At 46.4% G+C, this 26,646-nt stretch overlaps 1 protein-coding gene across 1 annotated transcript; it reads left to right on the top strand.

Moving 5' to 3' along the window:
• The first annotated feature begins 4,058 nt into the window (after positions 1-4,058).
• LOC109878691 (neurexophilin-1-like) lies at positions 4,059-22,338 on the top strand. The gene is made up of 2 exons (XM_031834833.1): positions 4,059-4,547; positions 20,794-22,338. The coding sequence occupies exons 1-2, from the start codon at positions 4,494-4,496 to the stop codon at positions 21,559-21,561; spliced, it is 822 nt and encodes a 273-aa protein (XP_031690693.1). The 5' UTR covers positions 4,059-4,493; the 3' UTR covers positions 21,562-22,338.
• The last annotated feature ends 4,308 nt before the right edge of the window (positions 22,339-26,646 follow it).

Here is a 26,646-nt window from a genome sequence, read left to right as displayed (position 1 = left end):
TCTCTTACTTTTGTGGGGGATTTTCTTGCTGTAATGTTGGTAAATGTTGGCTTGTAAAGTAATTATTTCACTGTAAGGTTGTATTCGGCACCTGTGACAAATACAATTTGATTTGATTTGAGCACTCGTGGACTGGGGATGGGGGCATTGTCATCCTATGGGGGCATAGCCATGGTAGCCAAAATAATGGCCTGCCCAACATTTTTAAACATGACTCAAAGAATAATGGGATTTTATTTGCTTAAATAACTCAGGAACCACACCTGTGTGGAAGCAGCTTCTTTCATTATACTTTGTATCCCTCATTTACTCAAGTGTTTTCATTATTTTGGCAGTTACCTGTACCTACATCAGCCTCACTGCCGGTAAATGCCTGACAGATTCACATGCTACAATAGCTCCCCCTAGTGTTAACTGTTTAAATGGCTACTGTTTTCTAAAGATTGTTGACTGGACTTAACTAAGACACAAATGTACTGAGTAATGCCAACATTCAATTAAAATGATAAATATTTCAGTATATAGTATTAACCAAAACATTGGATCTGGCAGCTTGAGTTTGACCCTTAATTAAGCCACTATGCCAGCAGGGTGTGTCCAAACCTAGGACACTAGAGGGCACCCACACCTCACTGATCACACCAGTATTCCCCAGACCAGCTCTCACCATGCTCCCTCTGCCTGGCTGTCGCCTGCAGCGCCTCATTCAAATTGAATTACACAGTGAAATAGGATTACATGTTAGAGAACTATTGTTGGAGTCTGGAAGAAAAGTAGACTCAGTACATATTAACACAAACACACATTCCTGTCTGGCATGTCTTATTTAACTAGGTAAGTCAGTTAAGAACAATGACAGCCTAGGAACAGTTGGTTAACTGCCTTGTTCAGGGGAAGAACGACACATTTGTACCTTGACAGGTCAGGGATCGTACAACCTTTCGGTTGCTAGTCCAACGCTCTAACCACTAGGCTTCGCTGCCGCCCCATTCTGATTCACGTCTTGAATAAAACTAGACTGGGAGAATATATTGTTACACATGCTATTCCCTGGTGTAGCATGACGACTTATTTTAGCATTCAGCCTCTGCTTATCTTGAGTGAGTAAAGAAACTGAGTTATGGGCCTATAACAATGTGTGGTGGTGAATGCGTATGTATGAATGAAACAGTGCTGATTTAGAGACACTTTATTATGGCTGGTGTTCCACTAGATAGTGGGTTGGGGAGCTGATATCCCTTTATAGACGGCTTGCTGCTTCTTCCATGACCCTCTCTGGTACACAGGGACGCCTCTGAGGCAGAATACAATTAAAAAGAGAGAAGTTTATAGAGTCTAAAATAATCTAACAGACATCTAGAGCCCTCCTGAGCCTGGGTACTCATTCTTAACCTTCATCAGCATTTAGTGGTGCGTAATGAGAATAGAAAGGGGGACTATTGAATGTGTGTGTGTGTGTGTGTGTGTCAGATGGATAGAGGAGAGCACGTCAGAGACCTCCTTCTCTTTGATGTCTCAGTCATATGGCTGATTGACACACTCCACAGAGACCTTATCCTCCAGTGACCTCTCACCTCTGACCTCAGTCTTGTATGAGGGTAGAGTCTCTGGCCATCACACATTTATAGCTAATTAACCCCTGAACTGAGATCAATTAACCCTGTAACATCACCTTAATAGATAGCCAAACAAGCTGGATTAACAGATAAAGACAACTCCAAAGTTCACAATGGTCAAAGGGTAAAGTAACATTAGAGATCCAGAGGAAAGCAGGAAGCTGAGGAAAAGATATCATCTATCAGATAGAAAAAAAGGTACACTGATAGACAGACAGAACCGGACTGTCTGAACCAGACAGACAGACAGACAGACAGACAGACAGACAGACAGACAGACAGACAGACAGACAGACAGACAGACAGACAGACAGACAGAACCGGACTGACTGAACCAGACAGACAGACAGACAGAACCGGACTGACTGAACCAGACAGACAGACAGACAGACAGAACCGAACTGACTGAACCAGACAGACAGACAGACAGACAGACAGACAGACAGACAGACAGACAGACAGACAGACAGACCCGGACTGACTGAACCAGACAGACAGACAGACAGACAGACAGACAGACAGACAGACAGACAGACAGACAGAACCGGACTGACTGAACCTGACAGACAGACAGACAGACAGAACCGGACTGACTGAACCACAGACAGACAGACAGACAGAACCAGACTCACTGAACCAGACAGACAGACAGACAGACAGACAGACAGACAGACAGACAGACAGACAGACAGACAGACAGACTGACTGAACCAGACAGACAGACAGACAGACAGACAGACAGACAGACAGACAGACAGACAGACAGACAGACAGACAGACAGACAGACAGACAGAACCGGACTGACTGAACCACAGACAGACAGACAGACAGACAGACAGAACCGGACTGACTGAACCACAGACAGACAGACAGACAGACAGACAGACAGACAGACAGACAGACAGACAGACAGACAGAACCGGACTGACTGAACCAGACAGACAGACAGAACCGGACTGACTGAACCAGACAGACAGACAGACAGACAGACCCGGACGGACTGACTGAACCAGACAGACAGACAGAAAGAACCAGACAGACAGAACCGGACGGACTGACTGAACTAGACAGACAGACAGACAGAACCAGACAGACGAACCAGACAGACAGAACCGGACGGACTGACTGAACCAGTCAGACAAAACCAGACAGACAGAACCGGACGGACTGACTGAACCAGACAGACAGACAGACAGAACCGGACCGACTCAACCGGACCGACTCAACCAGACAGACAGACAGAACCGGACTGAACCAGACAGACAGAACTTTATGTTTCTATCTAATGAAGTGGAAGTAGAGCCGAGCAGTGAGCAGCAGTAATATGCTGAAGTGGCCAGATATCCAGTAGTCCGGCCCATTAACCTGCTCCTAATGAACTGTGTTATAGGAAATGTTTTTATTAATCACACAGCACCCGGTGACACACGTGTGCTCTCCAGGCTCACTGTGTACATCAATAAGCTTCAACGAGGCTGTAGATTGACTAGACACCCTGCAGGAAACTACATCAGGGCCAAGCAAGCTGCTCACAGCGTTCATGTGTCCATCAGAATGAAAAGGGATCCATTCAGCTTCGGGACTGACATAACAAAGTCAGAACCGGCCCTAACCAACAAGGGAAGTTCCTGTCCTTCAGATGTCATTGAGGAAAACGTTATGTATGCCCCATGTGTGTTGGCATTGGTTAACACTGAAATGTGACTGTGACATGGTCATGATCACCACCTGTTGCACACAGCAGGTGAACCACAATGGTCAGAGACAGTCTGTTAGTCTCCAGAAGGTCATAGAAAAGTTTATTCCAATCATTTGCATCAATATCTTCATTCCCTAAATGGATTAAATGGGTTTCCAAACAGCAGCCATCATACATAATGACATGCTTGGTTCCACTGACATAATGTGTGCAAAAGTGCAAACCAGTCAATTAGTTTAGTAGAACCACAGTGGATTTGACTATATTCTGCTTGACTGCTGATGAGAAATAGTGTGAGGGCATGAGAGAGAGATAGTTGGGGGCACAGGCATGAGGGGTAGAGAGAGAGAGAGAGAGAGAGAGAGTGAGTGAGAGAGAGTTGGGGCACAGGCATGAGGGGTAGAGAGAGAGAGAGATAGTTGGGGGCACAGGCATGAGGGGTAGAGAGAGAGAGAGAGATAGTTGGGGGCACAGGCATGAGGGGTAGAGAGAGAGAGAGAGAGAGATAGTTGGGGGCACAGGCATGAGGGGTAGAGAGAGAGATAGTTGGGGGCACAGGCATGAGGGGTAGAGAGAGATATAGTTGGGGGCACAGGCATGAGGGGTAGAGAGAGAGAGATAGTTGGGGGCACAGGCATGAGGGGTAGAGAGAGAGAGAGATAGTTGGGGGCACAGGCATGAGGGGCAGAGAGAGAGAGAGAGAGAGAGAGAGAGAGAGAGAGAGAGAGAGAGAGAGAGAGAGACTGTTTAAACGTCAATGCCAGTGTACGATTCCTTGTCAGTCCACACACGCGGATATGAGCAACGCCAAGGATTCCATTAATCAACTCGGCTTCACCCCGGTGGATATACACTGATACAGCCGAACAGATAGCATCTACTTCATTCTCACTCACACGGTTGCAGGTTGAGCAGGAATTGCATACACTATTTTTCGTGGATGGTAATGCGGTACATTCTCATGGATTTCCAATGTTCTAGTGATTGGACTCAAACCCGGGAAAAGTAAAAGGACAGGTGCGTGTTGAAGGAGCCCAGGTGTAGCAGCTGAGCCTGCGTTGGACATGGGACCCTATCTTAGCTTTGGGGAATACAGTGCGGGAGGAATAGCGTCTTCGTGAAGGAAAGCTGACTTCGGGCTGAAGCGGGAATCTGAGGCACTGCGCGCGGCAGAAAAATGCGTTCCAACCACGGCTTTATCTTGCTTCTCCTTAACGGAACAGCGTGCTTGGTAAGCAAGAGGGGCGGCGGTGCCCAGCAGTGTAAAAAAAAAAGTTACACCAGTCATATGTGTGTCTGTGTCCATAGTTCCATGTTCATTCACCCCCGTCGTTAATAGGCTACCTCTTCCTTCAGACATGTGCCACTCATTTGTTTGGCGAAAAGTGAAGGGAATTAACCGTGCATACGGTGTCGCACGAGCTACTGGACCCGACAAGGTTCCCTCTCCCAGGGCAGAGACCCGCGTCAGTGAGTACGCTGTGAGCGGTTGCCATGGATAGCATGCTGCGCCACGGACAACAGTCCCGTACATTAAGTGTGCCTTGTAACTCCATATTGGAGTTCCTCGGTTGAAGCCTATTCTATCCGTTGCTGAAGTTATTTATTGATGGACAACGAAAGAGGACTGACTCTCTTTGACCGATCATTACTATATGTTATTAAATAAAAATTGAAAGATAACTTAATAATGGTACAAAGGCGAGACGAATAGGCTACCTGGCATGAGACACAGTGCAACGTGTCCCCCATACAGGTAATGCCTGGTCAATATTTTAATGTTTTATTGTGCAAGGTTGAGTAAAAAAAAAATGTAAAAGGAATTTCTAGAATTGTATATTGACCACTAGCTGTTTATTGCAGGCAACACAATTCGACGTTAGTGCACTGTAGCCGTTGCCATTTCAAGGTATCACACTGTGCAACCTGGTGTATACTCAAATCAAAATGATGTTATGATTAATGATCTGCAATTACCACAGGATTTAGAGTCCTGGTAAATGTAACGATTTTAATGAGATAAACATAACTAACATCATCAAGATGAAACTAAGTGCCTTATGGGGCATGTTTATTGACCATGTTGTGTGCAGAATTTTAGCCTAGACTTACATTTTCTAAACAAATTTACGTGATCATGCTTTACATGTATATCTATATATAGAGCAACAATGTAATTTGGCCAATTTAGAGGCAAATTGTAGCATCAAGAACAAAAACTGAATGACGGAGGCTAAATTCAAGCGTTGTCGCAAGGTTGCTTCTTTGGTGTGTTGTGTTGTGTTGTGTTCTGTTGTGACACCTTTGTGTCAGAGCGGCCGACCTTGTGGCTTTGTAAAGGCACACACACTGAATAACCTTGGGCGCTTCTGACTGAACAAAGACTGTAGTCTACAGGTGAATGTAGGCTAATAATAAACTATTCAAAGAGTTATTACCCATTGGGCACAGATGTCAGTTCAACGTCTAGTTATCGTTGAGTTGGCAACTAATGTAAAGTCAAGGTGAAATCAACAAAACATGTCACCATGTCGTTGGATTTAGGTTATAAAAGTTGGGTGAAAAAATACGAAATCCCCTTATGTTGATTATTTTTTTCAAATCAAATCAGTTTTCCACATTGATTCAATGTTATCACATTGATTTATTTGATTGAAATAGCGTGGAAACAAGTTGATTAAACCAGTTTTTGCCCACTGGGTAGTTGCCTAATCCAGGATTTTGAGCACAACAAATTCGTAAAATATAGTAAGAATTGGAAATAACTTCAACTTCAGAAATGCAAAAAAATATTTAAAAAAAAATTGCGGCATGTAACCACAGAGTTTCTAAACCCAGAGGTGCAACATCGCAAGACTTCCTGGGAACACTTGCGAAACAAACCAAGCAGAGCAGGCTGGGGTTTGAGAAGTCAGTGAGAGAAGTGACATAATTTCCTTAGTTGTTAATTTTCTTGAAATCTAAAGGCACAACCTAGATTCGAGCCAACGTCTTAATTAAGTAGTTTAACATATTTTTACTCCAACCTCGTGAAAGTGACAAACTGACACCTTCTCATTTTCCTCAAAACCAACATTATATCGAAGCACTGTCTTTGATTTGACGGCCGTGTTTGATTTGACATTGCAGTTCCCTTTAGACTCAGTGACTTGTTTCAGCCCACTAGCCAACATCACCATGACATTGCCTATGAGTGTGATTAGGGATTTCTATTGGAGAAGCAGTTTCTGCCAACATACTGTGCTGTCTTTGATGTAACATAAGAAATGGATGACATGGTACACAATTTGATGAGGTAGTACACAAAAAACGGGGACAACCTTTGGCTCTTGAGCACCACTTTCAAAACTACTGGCTGAAATGATACAAAAGTTTGAGAGTGCATCTTAAAGTAGGTAACCTATTTTAAATAAAGACATAGGCCACTGTTTAGTCTACGTGAAATTAAAATGAGATTATGAATCTTTCAAAATAAAAGTCATCATCAGGCCAAATCTACCACCGTCTCAAAATAATTTTTCTTCATTGATTGAACATTTGTAAAGAATTTGTGTCGTAAGACATATTATTAATAGATGACATTGGCCCTATTACTTGACAAATTGAATAAATGTTCCCCTTCCATTTCCTCCCATCTAAGAGAGAGTTGTTAGGAGCCGGAGAGCATGTTTACGCCTCAAGGTGTATGTTCACACATGCTTGCCACATACTCTCAAATGCAGCAGCTTTGCACTAATGATGTAATTCATTGGAGTGCAGTTTCTATCAATATTCTACCATGTTGCCTATCTAAAAACCGTGGCGCACCACATCTCTCAGCAGGGAATCTTGGGTAATTCATTAGCAGCATGACATTGATAAATTATAGAGCAATTAATAAATTATACAACTTATTACACAATAGAGCTCAGATTAATCATGATAGACCATGCATTTATATTCAAATTCAGGAGATTCCCTATTGTACCGCCCCACTCAATATCAGTGTGTAGCCTTTGTCTCTAGGGTGTATAAACCCACTCTGTCTGGATGGAAATAAGGTTATTAATACTCTATCAACACGAAGAAAGCAACAATGATGTGATGGATTTAGCGTCTCAAATGTTAATTACTATGCCAAGCATTGGTTGATATGAATAATATAAACAGTCTTAGTCAGAGTGCTTTGAAATTGACTGCTATGCTGAGAAATTATAGTACGTTTTTGGCGAGGGTTTAGCAATGTTTCATTCTATGACATGCAGCTCAGAGATGGGATTCATTTGTTTTTAATGGACCAAATGGCTCGAGCATTCAGTGTTATACAGTCAAGAGCCTATTACAACTAATGTGTTGGTTAAATGTTTATATTAGGGCTATTAACTCAGCACTAGTCTCATAGCAATACCATTAGATCCTTACAGTATGACAGGCAATATCAGGGGTTATTGTGCTTTCTCCAGGTTCACACGCACACACACACACCACACACACACAGATCGAGAGAGAAAGAGAAAGACCGAGCGAGAGACAGGTAAGGGGAGTCTGGCTCCTAGCATATCCACTGTGTGCCTTGTGCCCATGCTCATAATGACTGGGGTTACAAAAGGGATGAATAAGGAAGAGAGTGCAGAAAGGGAGAGTTAGCAGTCAAATACAGGGCGAGGGACAGCCTAGTGTGGATAGGATAGAAAAAGACAAGGAGAGAAATGTGTAGAACAGCATACAACGAGAACAGAGAGTATGGAGAGAGACAGAATGAAATGAAAGAGTTGGGGGAGAGAAAGACGGAGGGAAGGAGAGGGATTGAAATGGATAGAGCGTAGAATAGATGGAGGAGTAACAGTAGTAGTAATAATAATAATACATTTTATTTGGTGGACGCCTTTCAGGACACTCAAGGACATTTTCCATTAACAGTACGTCTACATCAAATCAAGTGTAACAATCCATGTGCAATTATAAATCAAAGGACCAGACAAAACAGGACAAATAAAATGAGGAGGGAGGGCTTGGGTAGAGGATATAAACCCAGTGTAGGGTAAGGGTTTGGGTTTAGGGGGTCGGATTGGGAATAGGCAAATGAGAGGGTTTAGGGGAAGGGTTTGGGTTTAGGGGGTCGGGTTGGGAATAGGCAAAGGGAAGGGTTTGATAAGGGTTTTGGTTTAGGGGGTCGGGTTGGGAATAGGCAAATGGAAGGGTTTAGGGGAAGGGTTTGGGTTTAGGGGTTAGGGTTGGGAATAGGCAAAGGGAAGGGTTTGGGTTTAGGGGGTAGGGTTGGGAATAGGCAAAGGGAAGGGTTTGATAAGGGTTTTGGTTTAGGGGGTCGGGTTGGGAATAGGCAAATGGAAGGGTTTAGGGTTTGGGTTTGGGTTTTGGGGGTAGGGTTGGGAATATGCAAAGGGAAGGGTTTAGGAGAAGGGTTTGGGTTTGGGGGGTAGGGTTGGGAATAGGCAAAGGGAAGGGTTTGGGTTTAGGGGTCTGGTTGGGAATAGGCAAAGGGAAGGGTTTGGGTTTAGGGGATCGGGTTGGGAATAGGCAAAGGGAAGGGTTTAGGGGGTAGGGTTTGGAATAGGCAAAGGGACGGGTTTAGGGTAAGGGTTTGGGTTTAGGTTTGGGAATAGGCAAAGGGAAGGGTTTAGAGGGTAGGGTTGGGAATAGGCAAAGGGACGGGTTTAGGGTAAGGGTTTGGGTTTGGGTTTAGGGGGTAGGGTTGGGAATAGGCAAAGGGACGGGTTTAGGGTAAGGGTTTGGGTTTAGGGGGTAGGTTTGGGAATAGAAAAAGGGAAGGGTTTAGGATAAGGGTTTGGGTTTGGGGGGGACACTTGGATACTGAGAAGGTGTGTAAGGACAGAGTCAATCATAGGCTACAGGTTATAGGCTTCCTATGAAGAGGAGGTTTTTGAATAAGAGGACTGTGGCTTCATGTTGTATGTGTGGGCGTAGTGAATTCCAGAGCCTGGGTGCCGAGCAGCTGAAGGCCCAGGCACCCATGGTGGAGAGGCAAAATGGGGGGGTGACAAGGAGACCAGCAGTGGAGGAGCGGATGGAGCGAGAGGGGGCATAGACTATGAAAAGTTCAGAGAGGTCGGTGGATGCCAGGTTGTGGAGGCTTTGTAGGTGAAGAGGAGTGTCTTAAAGTCAGTACAGGATTGCACAGGGAGACAGTGTAGATTGATGAGGATTGGTGTGATGTGTTCAGTCGATCTGGTGTGGGTGAGGATTCTGGCAGCATAGTTCTGGACCAGCTGGAATCTGTTGGTGAGTTTGGTGAGGATACCAGGGAGGAGAGGGCTGCAGTAGTCCAGTCGGGAGGTGATGAAGGCATGGATGAGGGTTTCGGTGCAGTAGTATGCAAGTGATAAGAAGTTAATTGTACTGGTAAAACTAAGACAATACTGTATATTACACATTCACAATCTCGCTTTCTCACTCACGCATGCACGCACGCGCACACACACACACACACCACACACACACACCACAGGGACGCGTGAGGGGTTATTTGCCATGGAGCACTGGTCTGAAATGTGCATTGTAACCTTCAAACAGCAGGGATCACCAGGGATGAAGGAGCTCTGCTCTCACACACACTCATTCAGTGATCTCACACTCTACCCAGTTTTGGAGAGGCAGGCACGTATTGAACAAGGACTTCTCTAGGCTAGAAGCCTCAGGTACTCAGAGACCTTGAGAAGTTGTCCTCCACACTCCACAGAATGTCAACCACTATACATACAGTAGTTGTCAGAGATCAGGATTTCCAATGTATTAACTATAGTTTTACAATTCTAAGTTTAAGGGGAAATGGAATGGGAACAACAGAGAGTAGCCATAGGCCAATAGAGGTGTGTGGAATATTCGCCCAGTAAGAGATCTGAGGTGCTGTCCAAGGATCTGAAGTGGCTCTGGACTTTCGTGGGTTTTAACATTAGTTGTGCTCCCTTTCCATGGTGCTGAAAACGTCTTCTATGTTCCCGTGTTAGTTGCGATTCCTGTCCATGGTGCTGAAACATCAGTGTGACGTCTTAAGTATTACCTGGGGCTTCTCTCAATGAAGTTACGCTGCAGACAGCACTCTGATCTATACAGCTCTATGTTTTCTGGTTATAGGCCGGGCATCTGCAGCTACATGACTGATCTATGTTTATACAGCTGTGTGTTGTATGAGCTTTATGTATATGTTGAGCATCAGGGTCTGTTCTCACTGATCTGTTTTCACTCCAGCCTTTCTACCCCTGTCCACTATGAAGTCTATAGGATCATTACATATCTGACATCTAGTTGCCAGTGCAATTTTAGGTGTTCGTATTTTCAACTCTTCATATTGAAGAAAGATATTAAACAGAGCATCTTTCCACAGCGTGTTGTGTTATTTAAGGTTAAGAGATTGGCTGAAGGTCATTTTAACCACATGCACCTCTTTTCCCCTCTTGTCTTGTCAGAAGTCTTTGAGTCATCTGTCTTAGATACCCAGCCCTCCCTTCACAGTCAGTGACCTTGTCCACCCAGATTCATCCCTCACTAAGCAGGACAACACCGGCCATGCTCCCCCTGTAAAACAACAATACATCCAAACCATTCCAAACTGAGACAGAGAGACACATACTGCACATGGCCACACAAATATTGTACAATACAGCAATGCTGTATCAACACAAACACATTAGATGACTGCCGATGCAAAGCTGTGCATTATAGTCCTGCCTCTCTGTCTTGCTGTCTCCAGGTTCAATCACAGCCTCAAACAGTATCAATCAGTCACAAACAGTACAGTTATACTATGGCCTCACAAACACAGATAAGCTATAGCCATATCTCTGTCTCTCATTTTCTCTGTTGATTGTTTTGTTTAACCTTTATCTATCCAGGTTTCATTGAGATCAAAAGTCTTTCACAAGATGGACCAGGTCCAAGACAAGAGCAGGAAGGGTCACGGTGTAACAAGAGGTTACAGACATTAAAACACCTCCCTGTGGACAATGGATTCTTATTGTACTTCAATAATTCCTCCAACAGACTAGAGCTAGACAGACACACTACAGTGAATGAGAGGAGCTTTAGAGAAGAGGCAGAGAAAAGGTCCAGTGGTGTTATTATGGACAGGCTGTCACTTCCTGCTCGGGTTATAAAACAGCTTGAGTTATGCGCAGGCATGGCATGGACGACCCTAGAGGTGCACCATTCTCCTGCCCACCCAGCGAGTACCCCAGTGCTGTCCCTCAGGCCGCCCTCAGCCCCCCAGGCCCTCAGCATCCCCTGCTGCCTGATTGACTGACATACAGCAGTAGAGAGAGGCATGATGGGTAGAGGGAGATTGTGCTCTGTGACACATCACCAGACAGGCACAAAGCTGCCTGTCCACAGACAGAAAACACTTTTCTGAAGAAGCGCAATTGTCAAATCAAATTATACAGATGTAGATCTTGCCATGAAATTCTTACTTACAAGCCCTTAACCAACAATGCAGTTTGAAGAAAATAAGAGCTAAGAAAATATTTACCAAATAAACAAAAGTTAAAAAAGGAACACAATAAAATAACAAAGGCTATATACAGGGGGTACCGGTACCAAGTCAATGTGCAGGGGTACAGTTTAGTCGAGGTAGTTGAAGTAATATGTACATGCAGGTAGGGCTAACGTAACTATGCATAGATAATGAGCAGCGAGTAGCAGCAATATAAAGAAAGGGAGGAGGGTGAGGTCAATGCAAATAGTCTGGGTAGCCGCTTGATTAATTATTAAACAGTCTTATGGTTTGGGGGTAGAAGCGGTTAAGGAGCCTTTTGGATCAAGACTTGGCGTTCTGGTACCGCTTGCAGTGCTGTAGCAGAGAGAACAGTCTATGACTAGGCTGACTGGAGTCTTTGACAATCTTTTGGGCCTTCCTCTGACACTGCCTAGTATATAGGTCGTGGATGGCAGGAAGCTTGGCCCCTGTGATGTACTGGGCCATAGGCACTACCCTCTGTAGCGCCTTATGGTCAGATGCCGAGCAGTTACCATATCAGGCTGATGCAACCTGCTCTCGATTGCGCAGCTGTAGAACTTTTTGAGGATCTGAGGACCCATGCCAAATCTTTTCAGTCTGCTGAGGGGGAATAGGCATTGTCGTGCCCTCTTCACTGTGTTTGGAAAATAATCGTTTGTTGGTGATGAACTTGAAGCTCTCGATCCGCTCTACTACAGCCCCATTGATGTAAATGGGGGAGTGTTCAGCCCTCCTTTTCCTGTAGTCCACGATCAGCTTCTTTGTGTTGCTCATGTTAAGGGAGAGGTTGTTGTCCTGGCACCACCCAGCCAGGTCTCTGCCCTCCTCCTATAGGCTGTCTCATCGTTGTCGGTGATCAGGCCTACCACCGTTGTGTTGTCAGCTAACTTAATGATGGAGTCGTGCTTGGCCACGCAGCCGTGGGTGAACAGGGAGTACAGGAGGGGACTAAGAATGCACCCCTAAGGGGCCCACGTGTTGAGGATCAGCGTAGCACATGCGTTGTTGCCTATCCTTACCACCTGGGGGTGGCCCATCAGGAAGTCCAGGATCTAGTTGTGGCGGGAGCTGTTTAGTCCCAGCGTCCTTAAATTAGTGATGAGCTTTGTGGGTGCTATGGTGTTGAATGCTGAGCTGTAGTCAATTAACAGCATTCTCACGTAGGTGTTCCTTTTGTCCAGGTGGAAAAGGGCAGTGTGGAGTGCAATTGAGATTGCGCCATCTGTGGATCTGTTGGGGCGGAATGCGAATTGTATTGGGTCTAGGGTATCCGGGATGATGGTGTTGATGTGAGTCATGACCAGCCTTTCAAGCACGTCATGCCTACATACGTGAGTGCTATGGGGCGGTAGTCATTTAGGCAGGTTACCTTAGTGTTCTTGGGCACAGGGACTATAGTGGTCTGTTTGAAACACATAGGTATTACAGACTCGGTCAGAAAGAGGTTGAAAATGTCTGTGAAGACACATGCTCTGAGTACATGTCCTGGTAATCAGTCTGGCCCGCGGTCTTGTGAATGTTGATTTGTTTAAAGGTCTTACTCACATCGGCTATGGAGAGTGTAATCACACAGTCGTCTGAAACAGCTGGTGCTCTCATGCATGATTCAGTGTTATTTGCCTTAAAGCGAGCATAAATTGCATATAGCCTGTCTGATAGGCTTGTGTCACTGGGCCGCTCGCGGCTGGGTTTCCCATTGTAGTCAGTAATAGTATGCAAGCCCTGCCACATCCAACGTTCACAGAGCCGGTGTCGTAGGATTCAATCTTAGGCCTGTGTTGACGCTTTGCCTGTTTTATGGTTCGTCGGAGGGCGTAGCGGAATTTCTTATAAGTGTCCTGCTGCTTGAAAGCGGCAGCTCTAGCCTTTCTGCTTGGTGTGAATATTGCCTGTAATCCATGGCTTCTGGTTGGGATATGTACGTACGGTCATTGTGGGGACGACATGATCAATGCACTTATTGATGAAGCCGGTGAGTGAGGTGGTATATACTCCTCAATGCCATCGGATGAATCCCAGAATTTGTATTTTTTTTAACTAAGCAAGTCAGTTAAAAACAAATTCGTATTTACAATGACGGCCTACCCAAACATAACTGGGCCAATTGTGTGCCGCCCTATGGGACTCCCAATCACGGCCGGATGTGATACAATCTGGAATCGAACCAATATCTGTAGTGATGCCTCTAGCACTGATATGCAGTGCCTTAGACCGCTGCACCACTCGGGAGCCAACATATTCCAGTTTGTGCTAGCAGTCCTGTAGCTAAGCTTCCGCATCATCTGACCACTTCCGTATTGAGCGATTCATTGGTACTTTCTCCTTTAGTTTTTGCTAGTACGCAGGAGTCAGTAGGATAGAATTATGGTCAGATTTGCCAAATGGATGGCGAGGGAGAGCTTTGTACGGGTCTCTGTGCGTGGAGTGAAGGTGGTCTAGAGTTGTTTTTCCACTGGTTGCACATGTGACATGCTGCTAGAAATGAGGTAAAACGGATTTAAGATTTCCTGCATTAAAGTCCCCGGCCACTAGGAGCACCGCTTCTGGATGAGCATCTTCTTGTTTGCTTATGGCCTTATACAGCTCGTTGAGTGCAGTCTTAGTGCCAGCATTGGTTTTTGATGGTAAATGGACAGTTACGAAAAATATAGATGAAAACTCTCGTAGTAGATTGTGTGGTCTACAGCTTATCATTATGTACTCTACCTCAGGTGAGCAAAACCTAGAGACTTCCTCAATATTAGAGACCACGCACCAGCTGTTTTTGACAAATTGACACAGACCACCACCCCTCGTCTTACCGGAGGTAACTGTCTTGCCGATGCATGGAAAACCCAGCCAACTCTATATTATCCATGTTGTCGTTTAGCCAACTCGGTGAAACATAAGATATTACAGTTTTTAATGTCCCTTTGGTAGGATAGTCTCGAACAGAGCTCATCCAGTTTATTCTCCAGTGATTGCACCTTGGCCAATAGGACGGATGGTAGAGCTGGGTTATCCACTCGCCAACTAATTCTCACAAAGCACCCGGATCTGCGGCCCCTGTATCTCCATCTCCTCTTCATGCGAATGACAGGGATTTGGGCCTGGTCCGGGAGCAGCAGTATATCCTTTGCATAATCGCTGTTCTGATATCCAGAAGTTCTTTTCAGTCATAAGAGATGGTAGCAGAAATATTACGTACAAAAATAAGTTACAAGCAACGTGAAAAAACACACAAAAGAGCACAATTGTTTAGGAGCCCGTGAAACAGCAGCCATCCCCTCCGGCTCCATTGTGTGGCATGGATGACCCTAGAGATGCGCCTTTCTCCTGCCCAACCAGTTGTGGCATTCTCCTCTGAAACACTGGGGCACATAGAAAAAAGGGCATTGGATGAATTGTTCTTGGTTGATTGGTTGACAGTAGGTTGGGGCGGGAGGTCCTGTATAAACACAAACTCACTTCCTTGACAACTTCCTTCACAACTGCTCTGCTGTCAACCAATCATGTCAATGCGGAGTTATACAGAGCCCTCTGCATTGTTAAAAAAATTGAGAGCACGCGGCAATGCCGTACAGAGCTTGATTTGGTGTCTGCATGCCTCTGGAGACTCTGCAATTGCGTCACACCCTCCATACGAAGCCTCCGACCTCATTTTCAGATCAAGCATAAATTGGCTTTAAGTCATAAATTGGCTCTAATTCAATAGAATTAGAAGTCATTTCACCTTTGATTATTAGGAAGGCAGCGTCACACTATTTTATTCCTCTGAGAATGCTAGCCACTTGAGAGCTTCCTATTTGTGCTGAATATACTTTTATTTATGTAAATAAAAAGTTATCTCAAGAACAAACAGCTTTAGAGAGAGGACGGTGGCGGAACTCCTTTTTACTGGAAATAGAAGCAGGTTTATTAGAAGAGGGGACATCTGTCACCGTCTGCTACTACAAAGAGACCACTAGTGATGTCCTCCTGATGATGCAGTGGGCTATGGGTCCCAAACTGACCTCACGAGGATGTGACGGGGGCTCCTGGTGACATCATCAGGGGGTGATGGGGCTTCTGCCGACCTCACCAGTCTGTGACGGGGGCTCCTGGTGACATCATCAGGGGGTGATGGGGATTCTGCTGACCTCACCAGTCTGTGACGGGGGCTCCTGGTGACATCATCAGGGGGTGATGGGGATTCTGCTGACCTCACCAGTCTGTGACTGGCTGTTTGGTTACAGTAGGGAGGGAGAAAAGACACACAAGTATCTACCCACTCCAACAACCAGCTGACTTAGGGACCTCCAGGGTATAGTCCCGAGATGTTGAAGTGATCTGAAGGACTAGAGTACTATATGTCTCCAAGGGTAGTGCTCTGCTCTGGATGGGTTTTCTGTTTACTGTTCTAGAACAGACTGAGTTTGTACTGTAGCTTAAAGGAGATGAATGATGTCGGTTGGAGCCGTGACAATGTCGATGGAGATGTCCACACACTGTTGATGTTTGTACTATAACCAGACAGAAAAGACAGTTAATACTAACTATGTCCACTGATATGACCTCAAATGAAAGTTAAGCCCAGTATTCCACAGTGCATCACCACAGAGAGAGTGTGTTAGAGAGAGTTAGAGGGAGAGATAGAGAGAGGGAGGTAGAGGGAGAGAGAGTCCAGTCCCCACTCAGGTCCTCTCAGACAGGTGGGCATATACAGTAGTAGAACTCTGCTTTAATCAGTTCTATCCCATCAACCCCTGCTCTCGCTCTCCTCCTGCTATCCTGCTCCAGCACCGCACTCCACTCAGCCGCCTTGTCGATATCTTATAATGTACAAATTTGATAGCCAATTCAGAGCAAGGTCTCTCCCTCAGCATACTAAATGAAGCTGCAGGTCCAGTGGGATGGTAGAACTGAACTTGTCCAAAATGAGTAAAGAGCTCAAAACAGAGAGAAAGTGGCTGAATGTAGTGAGTTCATCCACCCAGCATAGAGCTGAATGTAGTGAGTTCATCCACCCAGCATAGAGCTGAATGTAGTGAGTTCATCCACCCAGCATAGAGCTGAATTTAGTGAGTTCATCCACCCAGCATAGAGCTGAATGTAGTGAGTTCATCCACCCAGCATAGAGCTGAATGTAGTGAGTTCATCCACCCAGCATAGAGCTGAATGTAGTGAGTTCATCAACCCAGCGCAGAGCTGAATTTAGTGAGTTCATCCACCCAGCGCAGAGCTAAGCTCCGGTGATCCCCTTGAAGCTGACGTAAATTATTAATTAAGAGTCAAACGCCTTGTTTCTTGTGAAATTACCTTTCCCTCCCCCGGCCCTCCCGTCCACGCTAGCCAGTGGAATAATTAGTTATAAGGGCACAGCCGCTCTCCGATTTTAATCATGTAACAGAAGGAGAATATTCCTACAGTGAACGCATTAGTTCTGGAGTTTGGTGGGAGGGAAAAACCCCACAAAGCGTCAGTGAACACTCTGGAAATATGAGCAGGCGCTTGAGCCTGTAATTAAAAATGTATGTCATATTAGAGATGAAGATTTCAACTCAACAGCCAGAGGAAAATTGAGAGCTTATTGAAGCCATCTGCTGCCCAGGAGAAGGATGTGCTGCAAGAACACCTGCTGTGTGTCTCTATATGATCGAATACCATATACACCGTCTCTATACATGTGGATATTGATGAGAAGACACATCTGAATAGGTAAAACTCTCTATTTTCAGTAGCAGTATTTCTCTAGTTGACACCATGGCCTCTCATCACCACCTGAGCACTGTGACAGAACAGAGATTTGAGCTAACTTTCTCCATAATCTCTGTTCTGGCTTTTAGCAACTGTGTGCCGTGACGCCAGGGGAACGGGAGGGTAAAATGGTGTAACTGTCACTTTAATAGTCTGAACATTTCCTGTGGAGCTGGTGGGCTCTTGTTGATCATTTCCTCCCTCTCATCCTCTCCCGTTCCTCTACCCCCTGCCGCGAGAGAGGCCCCAGGCCTGTACTCACTAACGCTTAATGCGTCACAATTACCACAGTGATGGAGCCTGCAGACCCCCCACATTCCCTCCAACCATTTCACTGACTCACACATGACAGACAGGCAACAAAATCACCCCCCGCAAACAACCCTAGACTCTGACCTGATTGCACCTTCGCCCTCATTTCAGCTTTGTGTAGCTCAGATCGGCTGATAAGCACTCTTTATAAAGCTTCATAAGTACTTTGAAACCTAACACCAACATTGTTCCTCGGATTACAACTCAGCTGCTGTTAAACAGGTCTATTCATCTTCTTCCAACTGCTGTGCCATGCTATGTCAGTCTTATACAGCACTATTCAGCCTCATAGCATGTGTTTCCATCTTTCACTTCAGACATCCGTCAACATAAGCAGGCCAGTGTATAACCTTCAGCACGGTGACTCACTCTACACAAGCGCTCCTTCAAGCCGTTAACCATCTGCTCTAAAGCGAGGGGGATCTCATCCTCATTGTTTTATTACCCCAGTAATCATCCATGAAGCCCGTTCTAACGTGTCTCCCACACTGACGCTGTGCACTTCAATCGTTTGTTCTACAGCAGCACTATCTGTTTCCTAACCTCTAACACACACGTCCTGTCTCACCCCGAATGCTCTGTTTACATATTCAGCTCCTTAAACGAACACATCTCATGCAAGTTATGGCTCAGTGAGATTGTATTATAGAGGGGACAACGTGTTTGTTGTTCAGCTCTTCTCCTTGCCGGCACTGCCTGTCTGAGTCACTGAATCACTGTGTGTCTGGGAAATGAGCTCAATGTAAACACAAGAGTGTCATAAAGATTCCTATAGTGGCACATTCCACACAACCCTGGAGGGCACTGTGATGGCCACCACTGGGGAGACTGGCATCAAGGCAGCGTGCTGCTCTTTGCCCACCATACACCGGCCCATGACGGAAGAGGAGTCAAACCCAAGTGGCACATCATTCAGGGACAAGGGGGAATAGTGTATTTGCAATCACAGTCATAGCGCCTGGCACACACTTTCAGGCAAGAGAAGGCTTCTGAATAGATTCAAATCAATATCTTCTGCTCCATGTTTTTTATTCATTATTAAAGAAGCCAAGGAGAGATTCTCAGGGAGGCTATCAGAAATGTTAAATAATATCACATTTTAGCCAATAGGGTTCCTTGTCAGGCTGATGTGTTTGTGTCTGAATGAGGGTCAGCTCTCTGTGGGAAACATGGGAGACAGTGTTCACTGTGACCCAGCCCAGGTACCCAGACCAGGGGTGTGTAGTGTTGACTGTACCCAGCCCAGGTACCCAGACCAGGGGTGTGTAGTGTTGACTGTGGCCCAGCCCAGGTACCCAGACCAGGGGTGTGTAGTGTTGACTGTACCCAGCCCAGGTACCCAGACCAGGGGTGTGTAGTGTTGACTGTGGCCCAGCCCAGGTAACTCAAACAGCCGTAGAGGGACCAGACAGAAAGGCTGAGGTCTGGGGACTCCTCATCTCCTCCAGAGTCCCTAGCTAGACCATAACACAACAACATCAGTAGGGATCCTCTACAGATGCTGCAATGCAAGTTGTTTATGAAAGGAAATACATGTTTTAGAGCGACAGAAAATCAATATTACAAAACTGTCTGAAATGCAAGAGAACAAATCTGAGTGAGCCTGTAGAAATCTGTATAAAATGGAGTAAGAATGAGTAAAACTTAATAATCCTGACTAAGCCGGTATAAGGAAGCCCTGACACTCTAAACAGTGGATGGATCAGAGCACAGACAGAGCAGCATGCATTATGAATCACTGTATAACAGTGGGATCACTGAGAAAAACCCTGCTCTATCTGGCAGGGAGAGAGAGAGAGAGAGAGAGAGAGAGAGAGAGAGAGAGAGAGACAGAGAGACAGAGAGAAAGAGAGAGAGAGAGAGAGAGCATGCACACAAATACCCCCCCCCCCCACACACACACTTATGCCTCGCTAATAGGGTACTGTCCACACACATTCCGGCAACCATCCATTGCATAATGACACTAACACAAACAGAGGAACGGCGACACAAACAGACTCCTATCCTCTCCACGGTTAGATCAAAAGGACAGAAGAGCACTCCGGGCTCCCACAGCCGACAGTGCCTACCTGTTAATAGATCATTACCATCTAATAATTACTCATTACAGCCTGCTCTCACACACACTCAGACACTCCACAAAGCCACGGCTGAGCTGAGCACGACTGTCTTATCTCTCTCTCTCCTTTCTCCTCACTCACTGTTAACATCTGACAGTTTTGTGTGTGTGCCAAAACAGATTTTTTAATTAAAACATAAAAAACCTTAATTGCACATCAAGGTTTATTCGCCTGCCCCTCCTCCAACCCCACACCGAAGGCACCAAAGCAATAATTGTTTCTCCACTCAGGCCTGCACTATGGGGCTTAAATCTGTACCTTCATCCCCCCAGGCCTCTCAAGTAGCTGAAGGTATAGGAGTCGATTTCTATTTCATCTGCTGCTTGGGGAGCAATATAGCTTCTCTGAAAACCAGACGTTAAGGTATATCTGTTCTCAACCTGAATAGACACCAGAATGTAACAGCAGCAACATATATACCTGCATACTCAAACATTCATTTATAAGAGTACAACATTGATAGAATGTCACAGTTGATATCTATAGCACCAGGAGCTAAATTAAGTATCGATTACATCTTTCATTCCTTTTCTGTCCTTGTTTCTTTACTCCCTTGATAATAACTCCTCTTTCCCCTTTTTTCATCTCTTTTCTCTCTCTCTCTCTTTCTCACTTCCCTTTCACGCTTTTTCTCTCTCACACACCTTCTCCCCCTCTCTCTCTCTCTTTCTCACTTTCCTTTCACCCTTTTTCTCTCTCACACACCCTCTCCCCCTCTCTCTCTCTCTCTTTCTCACTTTATTTTCACCCTTTTTCTCTCTCTCACACCCTCTCCCCTCTCTCTCTCTCTTTCTCACTTCCCTTTCACCCTTTTTCTCTCTCTCACACCCTCTCTCCCTATCCCTCTTTATCTCCAGCTGGCCCTGGGTCAAGAAGATGACTCTCCAAGCCCCAAGAGCTCCTCAGCAGACGGGTCGTCCTCTAAGACGGTGGGTCTCCTGGGAAGTCAGACTCCCCTTTCCCCCCTGAGTCGCTGGATGCTCCAGAGTAAAAGTCGGGCAGCCAATGCCACCTCCCTGGAGCTGCCCTACCGCTCACCCATACCCTTCTCCAAGCAGGAGTTCTGGGAGATGCTGGGTAGTGACCTGATGAAGCCAGACACCTCCTCTTCCTCCCGCGTCAAACGCCGGCCCATCGTCAAGACGGGCAAGTTCAAGAAGATGTTTGGCTGGGGAGACTTTTACTCTAATATCAAGACGGTGCGCCTCAACCTGCTGATTACCGGCAAGATCGTAGACCATGGCAACGGAACGTTCAGCGTCTACTTCCGCCACAACTCCACGGGCCAGGGCAACATCTCAGTCAGCCTGGTGCCGCCGGTCAAGGCGGTGGAGTTTGACCTGGAGCGCCAGAGCGTGGTCTACCCCAAGGACTCTAAGATCTTCAACTGCCGCGTGGACTATGAGAAGGTGGACCGCAGCAAGCGCACGTCGCTGTGCAACTACGACCCGTCCAAGACCTGCTTCCAGGAGCAGACACAGAGCCATGTCTCCTGGATCTGTTCCAAGCCCTTCAAGGTCATCTGTATCTACATCTCCTTCTACAGTACAGACTACCGCCTGGTCCAGAAGGTCTGCCCGGACTACAACTACCACAACGAGATGCCCTACCTGCCCTCGGGCTAGAGGGGGACACACAGGAGGGGGAGAGGAGGGACGAGGGAGGAGTGACTCTGTAGGGTGAGGGGCCACCAGATTGAGCTGGATTCAACGTTTTATGTCATTTGCTGCAACGCCTCACCAGACAACCCCTCGCTGTAGCCAGACTACTGTACCCTGTAAAAACGTATATATGCAAAACATACAGTATGCACAGTGAGGCATTGATATTTAGAGTGCTGTAATGAAGCATTCATCGACAGGAACAGTAGTAACTAGCACGCCCAACATCATCACACACGTTTACCTCAACTCAAACCTCTAATTTCGCTACCTACTTTGCTAAATACAGAAAACACCTACAAACATCTATGAATGTTTTCGTGAACTACTGCACACTGTCATTCAGGCGAGGTAGCACTCTACTTTCAAAAGGGCATCTTCCATTTGTTTCTGTATGGACCCTTGTCCCAATCTTTCCCAATGCTCCCACATCCCACCTCTCTCTCTCCCCACCCCTATGTCATCCCGATAGGCTATCCCACCCCTCTCTCTCCCACCCCTATGTCATCCCGATAGGCTATCCCACCCCTCTCTCTCCCCACCCCTATGTCATCCCGATAGGTTATCCCACCCCTCTCTCTCCCCACCCCTATGTCATCCTGATAGGCTATCCCACCCCTCTCTCTCCCCACCCCTATGTCATCCCGATAGGCTATCCCACCCCTCTCTCTCCCCACCCCTATGTCATCCCGATAGGCTATCCCACCCCTCTCTCTCCCCACCCCTATGTCATCCCGATAGGTTATCCCACCCCTCTCTCTCCCCACCCCTATGTCATCCCGATAGGCTATCCCACCCCTCTCTCTCCCCACCCCTAAGTCATCCCGATAAGCTATCCCACCCCTCTCTCTCCCCACCCCTATGTCATCCCGATAGGCTATCCCACCCCTCTCTCTCCCCACCCCTATGTCATCCCGATAGGCTATCCCATCCCTCTCTCTCCCCACCCCTATGTCATCCCGATAGGCTATCCCACCCCTCTCTCTCCCCACCCCTATGTCATCCCGATAGGCTATCCCACCCAATGTTTATTCTAAAGGTATGACATTCTATCAAACATCATCTCTCTCTTTCCCTGAATTATGTAACCTCTATGACATAGAAAATATAGAATGAGAAAGAAAGAAAGAAAGAAAGAAAGAGGGAGGGAGAGAGAGAGAGAGAGAGAGAGTACAAAAGTGGGAGAGGGAGAGAAATGAGAGATTCAGAGAGCTCTTTTAATTAAAGTGGAGGAGAGAGAAGGAGATGTAGAGAATTCAGCTCCTTCTATTGTCCCCTCTGTATGAAAAAGATTACATTTTGTTGCAGTCAGGATTCCTGATTTCAAGCTTTGATAACTTCGGCTGTGTGTGGGAGATTTCTCTTTCCTGACAAACGCTGTGTGTTCACTAACTTCTGATCATTATCTGGAATACATTCAAATAAAACTAATTAAGGCTTCACCGAGAGAGGGCGAAATGTATTCCTGGAAATCAAGTTAGGATTATTAGGATGCGAGCGAGGAGCACAGCGAGGGGTATAGTGGATAGTTGTGTTATGGCTCCCTGGCCCAGCAGCTCAGTTAACTGCTATCTCATCAAGATGAATAGCCACTGGCTGGCTGAACTCATGTCCATTTCACAAACAACAACACTAGACAAAATACTGTATATATCTAATTTAGGGACAACTGATTCTGTACTGACAATATGGGCTGTTTGGAAATGAACTCATAGCACCTATATAGACTAGGTGATGATTTCCTGACTATGTATTTTCTAATGGCAGGTGTCATACTTTGAACACTGAATGCATAAGATATGGTATTACTAATGTATTTGTAAAAAGGAAAAACTTCATTGTAACAGAAGTGATTGAACCCCATGGCCTTTGGCACTGCTGTGCTCTGATTGGTCTGGAGAGCTTAGTGGGGTTTCTGTAGCACTGAGGCCTGGGAGGCCAGTGTGTGACTTGGATCAGGAACCACTCACTATAAAGTCCTCCTCCTGTGGGTGGTACGGGAGCATCACGTCAGGTAGAGATGGAGCAATTTGACTGTAGGTAGAATAGAAGAGAGAGACAGAATAAAAGAGAGAAAGGCTCACTCACAAGGCTATATATAGGAAGTACTGTAAGTGAGATCTGAACATCAAAGTGTCTGTGTCTTTAATTTACTGTTAAAGAGGCGGGTAGCTCCTGTCTTTATGAGGCCATAACCACAACATCTCTGTTAGGCTGCTGCCATTGCTGGTTCTCTCAGACTGCCTCTCTCAGGCTGCCTCTCTCTGCTGCAGTTGCTGCCTCTCTTAGACTGCCTCTCTGCTGCCTCTCTCAGACTGCCTCTCTCTGCTGCCATTGATGCCTCTCTCAGACTGCCTCTCTCAGGCTGCCTCTCTCTGCTGCAGTTGCTGCCTCTCTGATGCCTCTCTCAGACTGCCTCTCTCTGCTGCAGTTGCTGCCTCTCTCAGACTGCCTCTCTCAGGCTGCCTCTCTCTGCTGCAGTTGCTGCCTCTCTGATGCCTCTCTCAGACTGCCTCTCTCTGCTGCAGTTGCTGCCTCTCTTAGACTGTCTCTCTGCTGCCTCTCTTAGACTGCCTCTCTGCTGCCTCTCTCTGACCGCCTGTCTCTGCTGCCTCTCTCTGACCACCTGTCTCTGCTGCCTCTCTCTGACCGCCTGTCTCTGCTGCCTCTCTCTGACCGCATGTCTCTGCTGCCTCTCTCTGACCGCCTGTCTCTGCTGCCTCTCTCTGACCGCCTGTCTCTGCTGCCTCTCTCTGACCGCATGTCTCTGCTGCCTCTCTCTGACCGCCTGTCTCTGCTGCCTCTCTCTGACCGCCTGTCTCTACTGCTACTTGAACAGCCCTGCAGGGTCCAGCAGGGAACATTAACCACTAACATCACAAAGACTAAATTATATTTTAAGATATTACTGTTTATTCAGACACATAAACCCCAATCTGCACTTCAGGCCCCTGATGCTTACTGATGATTTGTTTTTCCTCTGAGCAAATGTTTTACTTGAAAAGACAATATGCAGTGGTTTGGCTGCGGTGGTTCTCCCTTGTTGAGATGATGTTTGTGAAATAGATCTGTCTGGTTTAATCACTTGTGTCACAGTCAATCCTCATAGTCACACCTGCTGTGTTTAAATGCACACTAATAATCTGGAATTAGTCGGAATTCAATGAGTCTGAATTTAAAAAGTAAACACCCGTATTGGACAAGAGTCCAGTAATCTGAATGAGCTCATTTCAAGTAAATGAGTGTACAATACTCCTTTCCTAAACAGTTTGTTTGGGATTTATTAAGTCAGTATTTGGCATGTAAACATTACATTCAGATTACTGTTGTTTGCATGACAGCTTTCTGGTGAATATTTGCAATTGTTAAGAGGCCGTTTTGGACCTCTTAGGAACAAATTAAACATGAAAGGAAGTGATTGAAGACAAAAAATGATGTAATGCTCTGCATTAGTTGTTAGTGCTTGCTACCTTTTGGGAAAATGTGCCTCATGCAACCATCAATGGAATATCATTATACAGCAGTAAGCATGCAAACAGTCTAGACAGTATTCAGAACATATTGGAGTCCAAGTGCACTTGATTTGTTTGTTTATTGGGATCCCCATTAGCTTTTGCAGAAGCAGCAGCTACTCTTCCTGGGGTCCACAGAGTTCATCTGAATACCCAGATACTCCAACAGAATTGTGTATGTAAGCATAGTACCTTCCCTGTCTCACAGTAAACTGATGCAAGTAGTGCCTGGCAAGACCCTGTCCCTCTCAGAGTTGGCATGCAGGGAAGTATAGCCTCATGTCGCAGTTTGTAATGTTGGGATTTACCAACTAGTGTGTGGAAGTCTGCCATTGGCCTAAACTCATCCTACTCCTCTTCTTACTCCTCTTCCCACTCCTCTTCCCACTCCTCTTCACACTCCTCTTCCTACTCCTCTTCCCACTCCTCTTCCCAATCCTCTTCCTACTCCTCTTCCCACTCCTCTTCCCACTCCTCTTCCCACTCCTCTTCTTACTCCTCTTCTTACTCCTCTTCTTACTCCTCTTCCTACTCCTCTTCTTACTCCTCTTCTTACTCCTCTTCCTACTCCTCTTCTTACTCCTCTCTGCCCATCTGGGCTCTCTTTCCCCCTACCCACAACATGCCCTCCTATCCTCTCTGTGTCTCTCCTCTCACTGTGACCTGGCCAGCTCCCCTAACCTCTCTGTGTCTCTCCTCTCACTGTGACCTGGCCAGCTCCCCTAACCTCTCTGTGTCTCTCCTCTCACTGTGACCTAGCCAGCTCCCCAATCCTCTCTGTGTCTCTCCTCTCACTGTGACCTGGCCAGCTCCCCTAACCTCTCTGCCCCCATGTTCCTGTGTCGGGGCTACCTCCCCTGCCCTGGCGCTGAACTCCACTGTGGGCAGGTCCTCATCCATCTCTCTTTCTCTCCCTCTATCCCCGCCAGCCAGAGTCCAGCTCGGAGCTCATCTGGCTAATCTCTCGGCTTAACAGTGAGGCCAAATGAACCCTCACAGTGAGAACACACACATGCCGGCGCAAACACACACACATCGCAGTGCTACAGAGACATGACCCCCCCCCCCCCCCCCCCCCCCCCCCCCCACGGCGCTTTCCAAGTATTTTACCTCAGCCTCCTCCCAATCTGTCAGATTAAAGACAAGAAGACTTCCTGGAAAGCAGGCTTAGGCCTGGAGGTGTGCCAACCTGCCTAACCTACTGACGCCCCACTCACCTCCATCAGCCCTGTAGCAGAGCATCTGGATAAGACATCTGGACACACCTTTCAGAGGAGATATGGAGTAAAACGCCTTGAGGTGGAGCCCCACCCCCTCCTGCCAACTACAAAACTAACAGAGATACTGCTGGACTGTTATGACTGCTGGGTCACATGTACCGACTCTCTACCTTCCTCAGTCCCTCGCTCCAATCCTCACCCCATCCTCGCAAATGAACAGCAATATATCACTGAGACTCCACCGTGCTCCTCTATGGCTGCTCAAACAGAGGGTGCTGCTGGTTGGAAGAAGAGATAATGTTGCTGTAGGATGGCCA

Source organism: Oncorhynchus kisutch, linkage group LG10 (genome assembly GCF_002021735.2).
Source record: "Oncorhynchus kisutch isolate 150728-3 linkage group LG10, Okis_V2, whole genome shotgun sequence".
NCBI lineage: Eukaryota > Metazoa > Chordata > Actinopteri > Salmoniformes > Salmonidae > Oncorhynchus > Oncorhynchus kisutch.
Note: the sequence above shows the minus strand (reverse complement) of the source record. Positions and strands in the feature narration are given on the sequence as shown.

Coding starts and splice junctions, on each gene's coding strand:
- LOC109878691 (XM_031834833.1), top strand. CDS start 4,494: ATGCGTTCCAACCACGGCTTTATCTTGCTTCTCCTTAACGGAACAGCG. Junction 4,548..20,793: donor TTAACGGAACAGCGTGCTTG/GTAAGCAAGAGG, acceptor CTTTATCTCCAG/CTGGCCCTGGGTCAAGAAGA.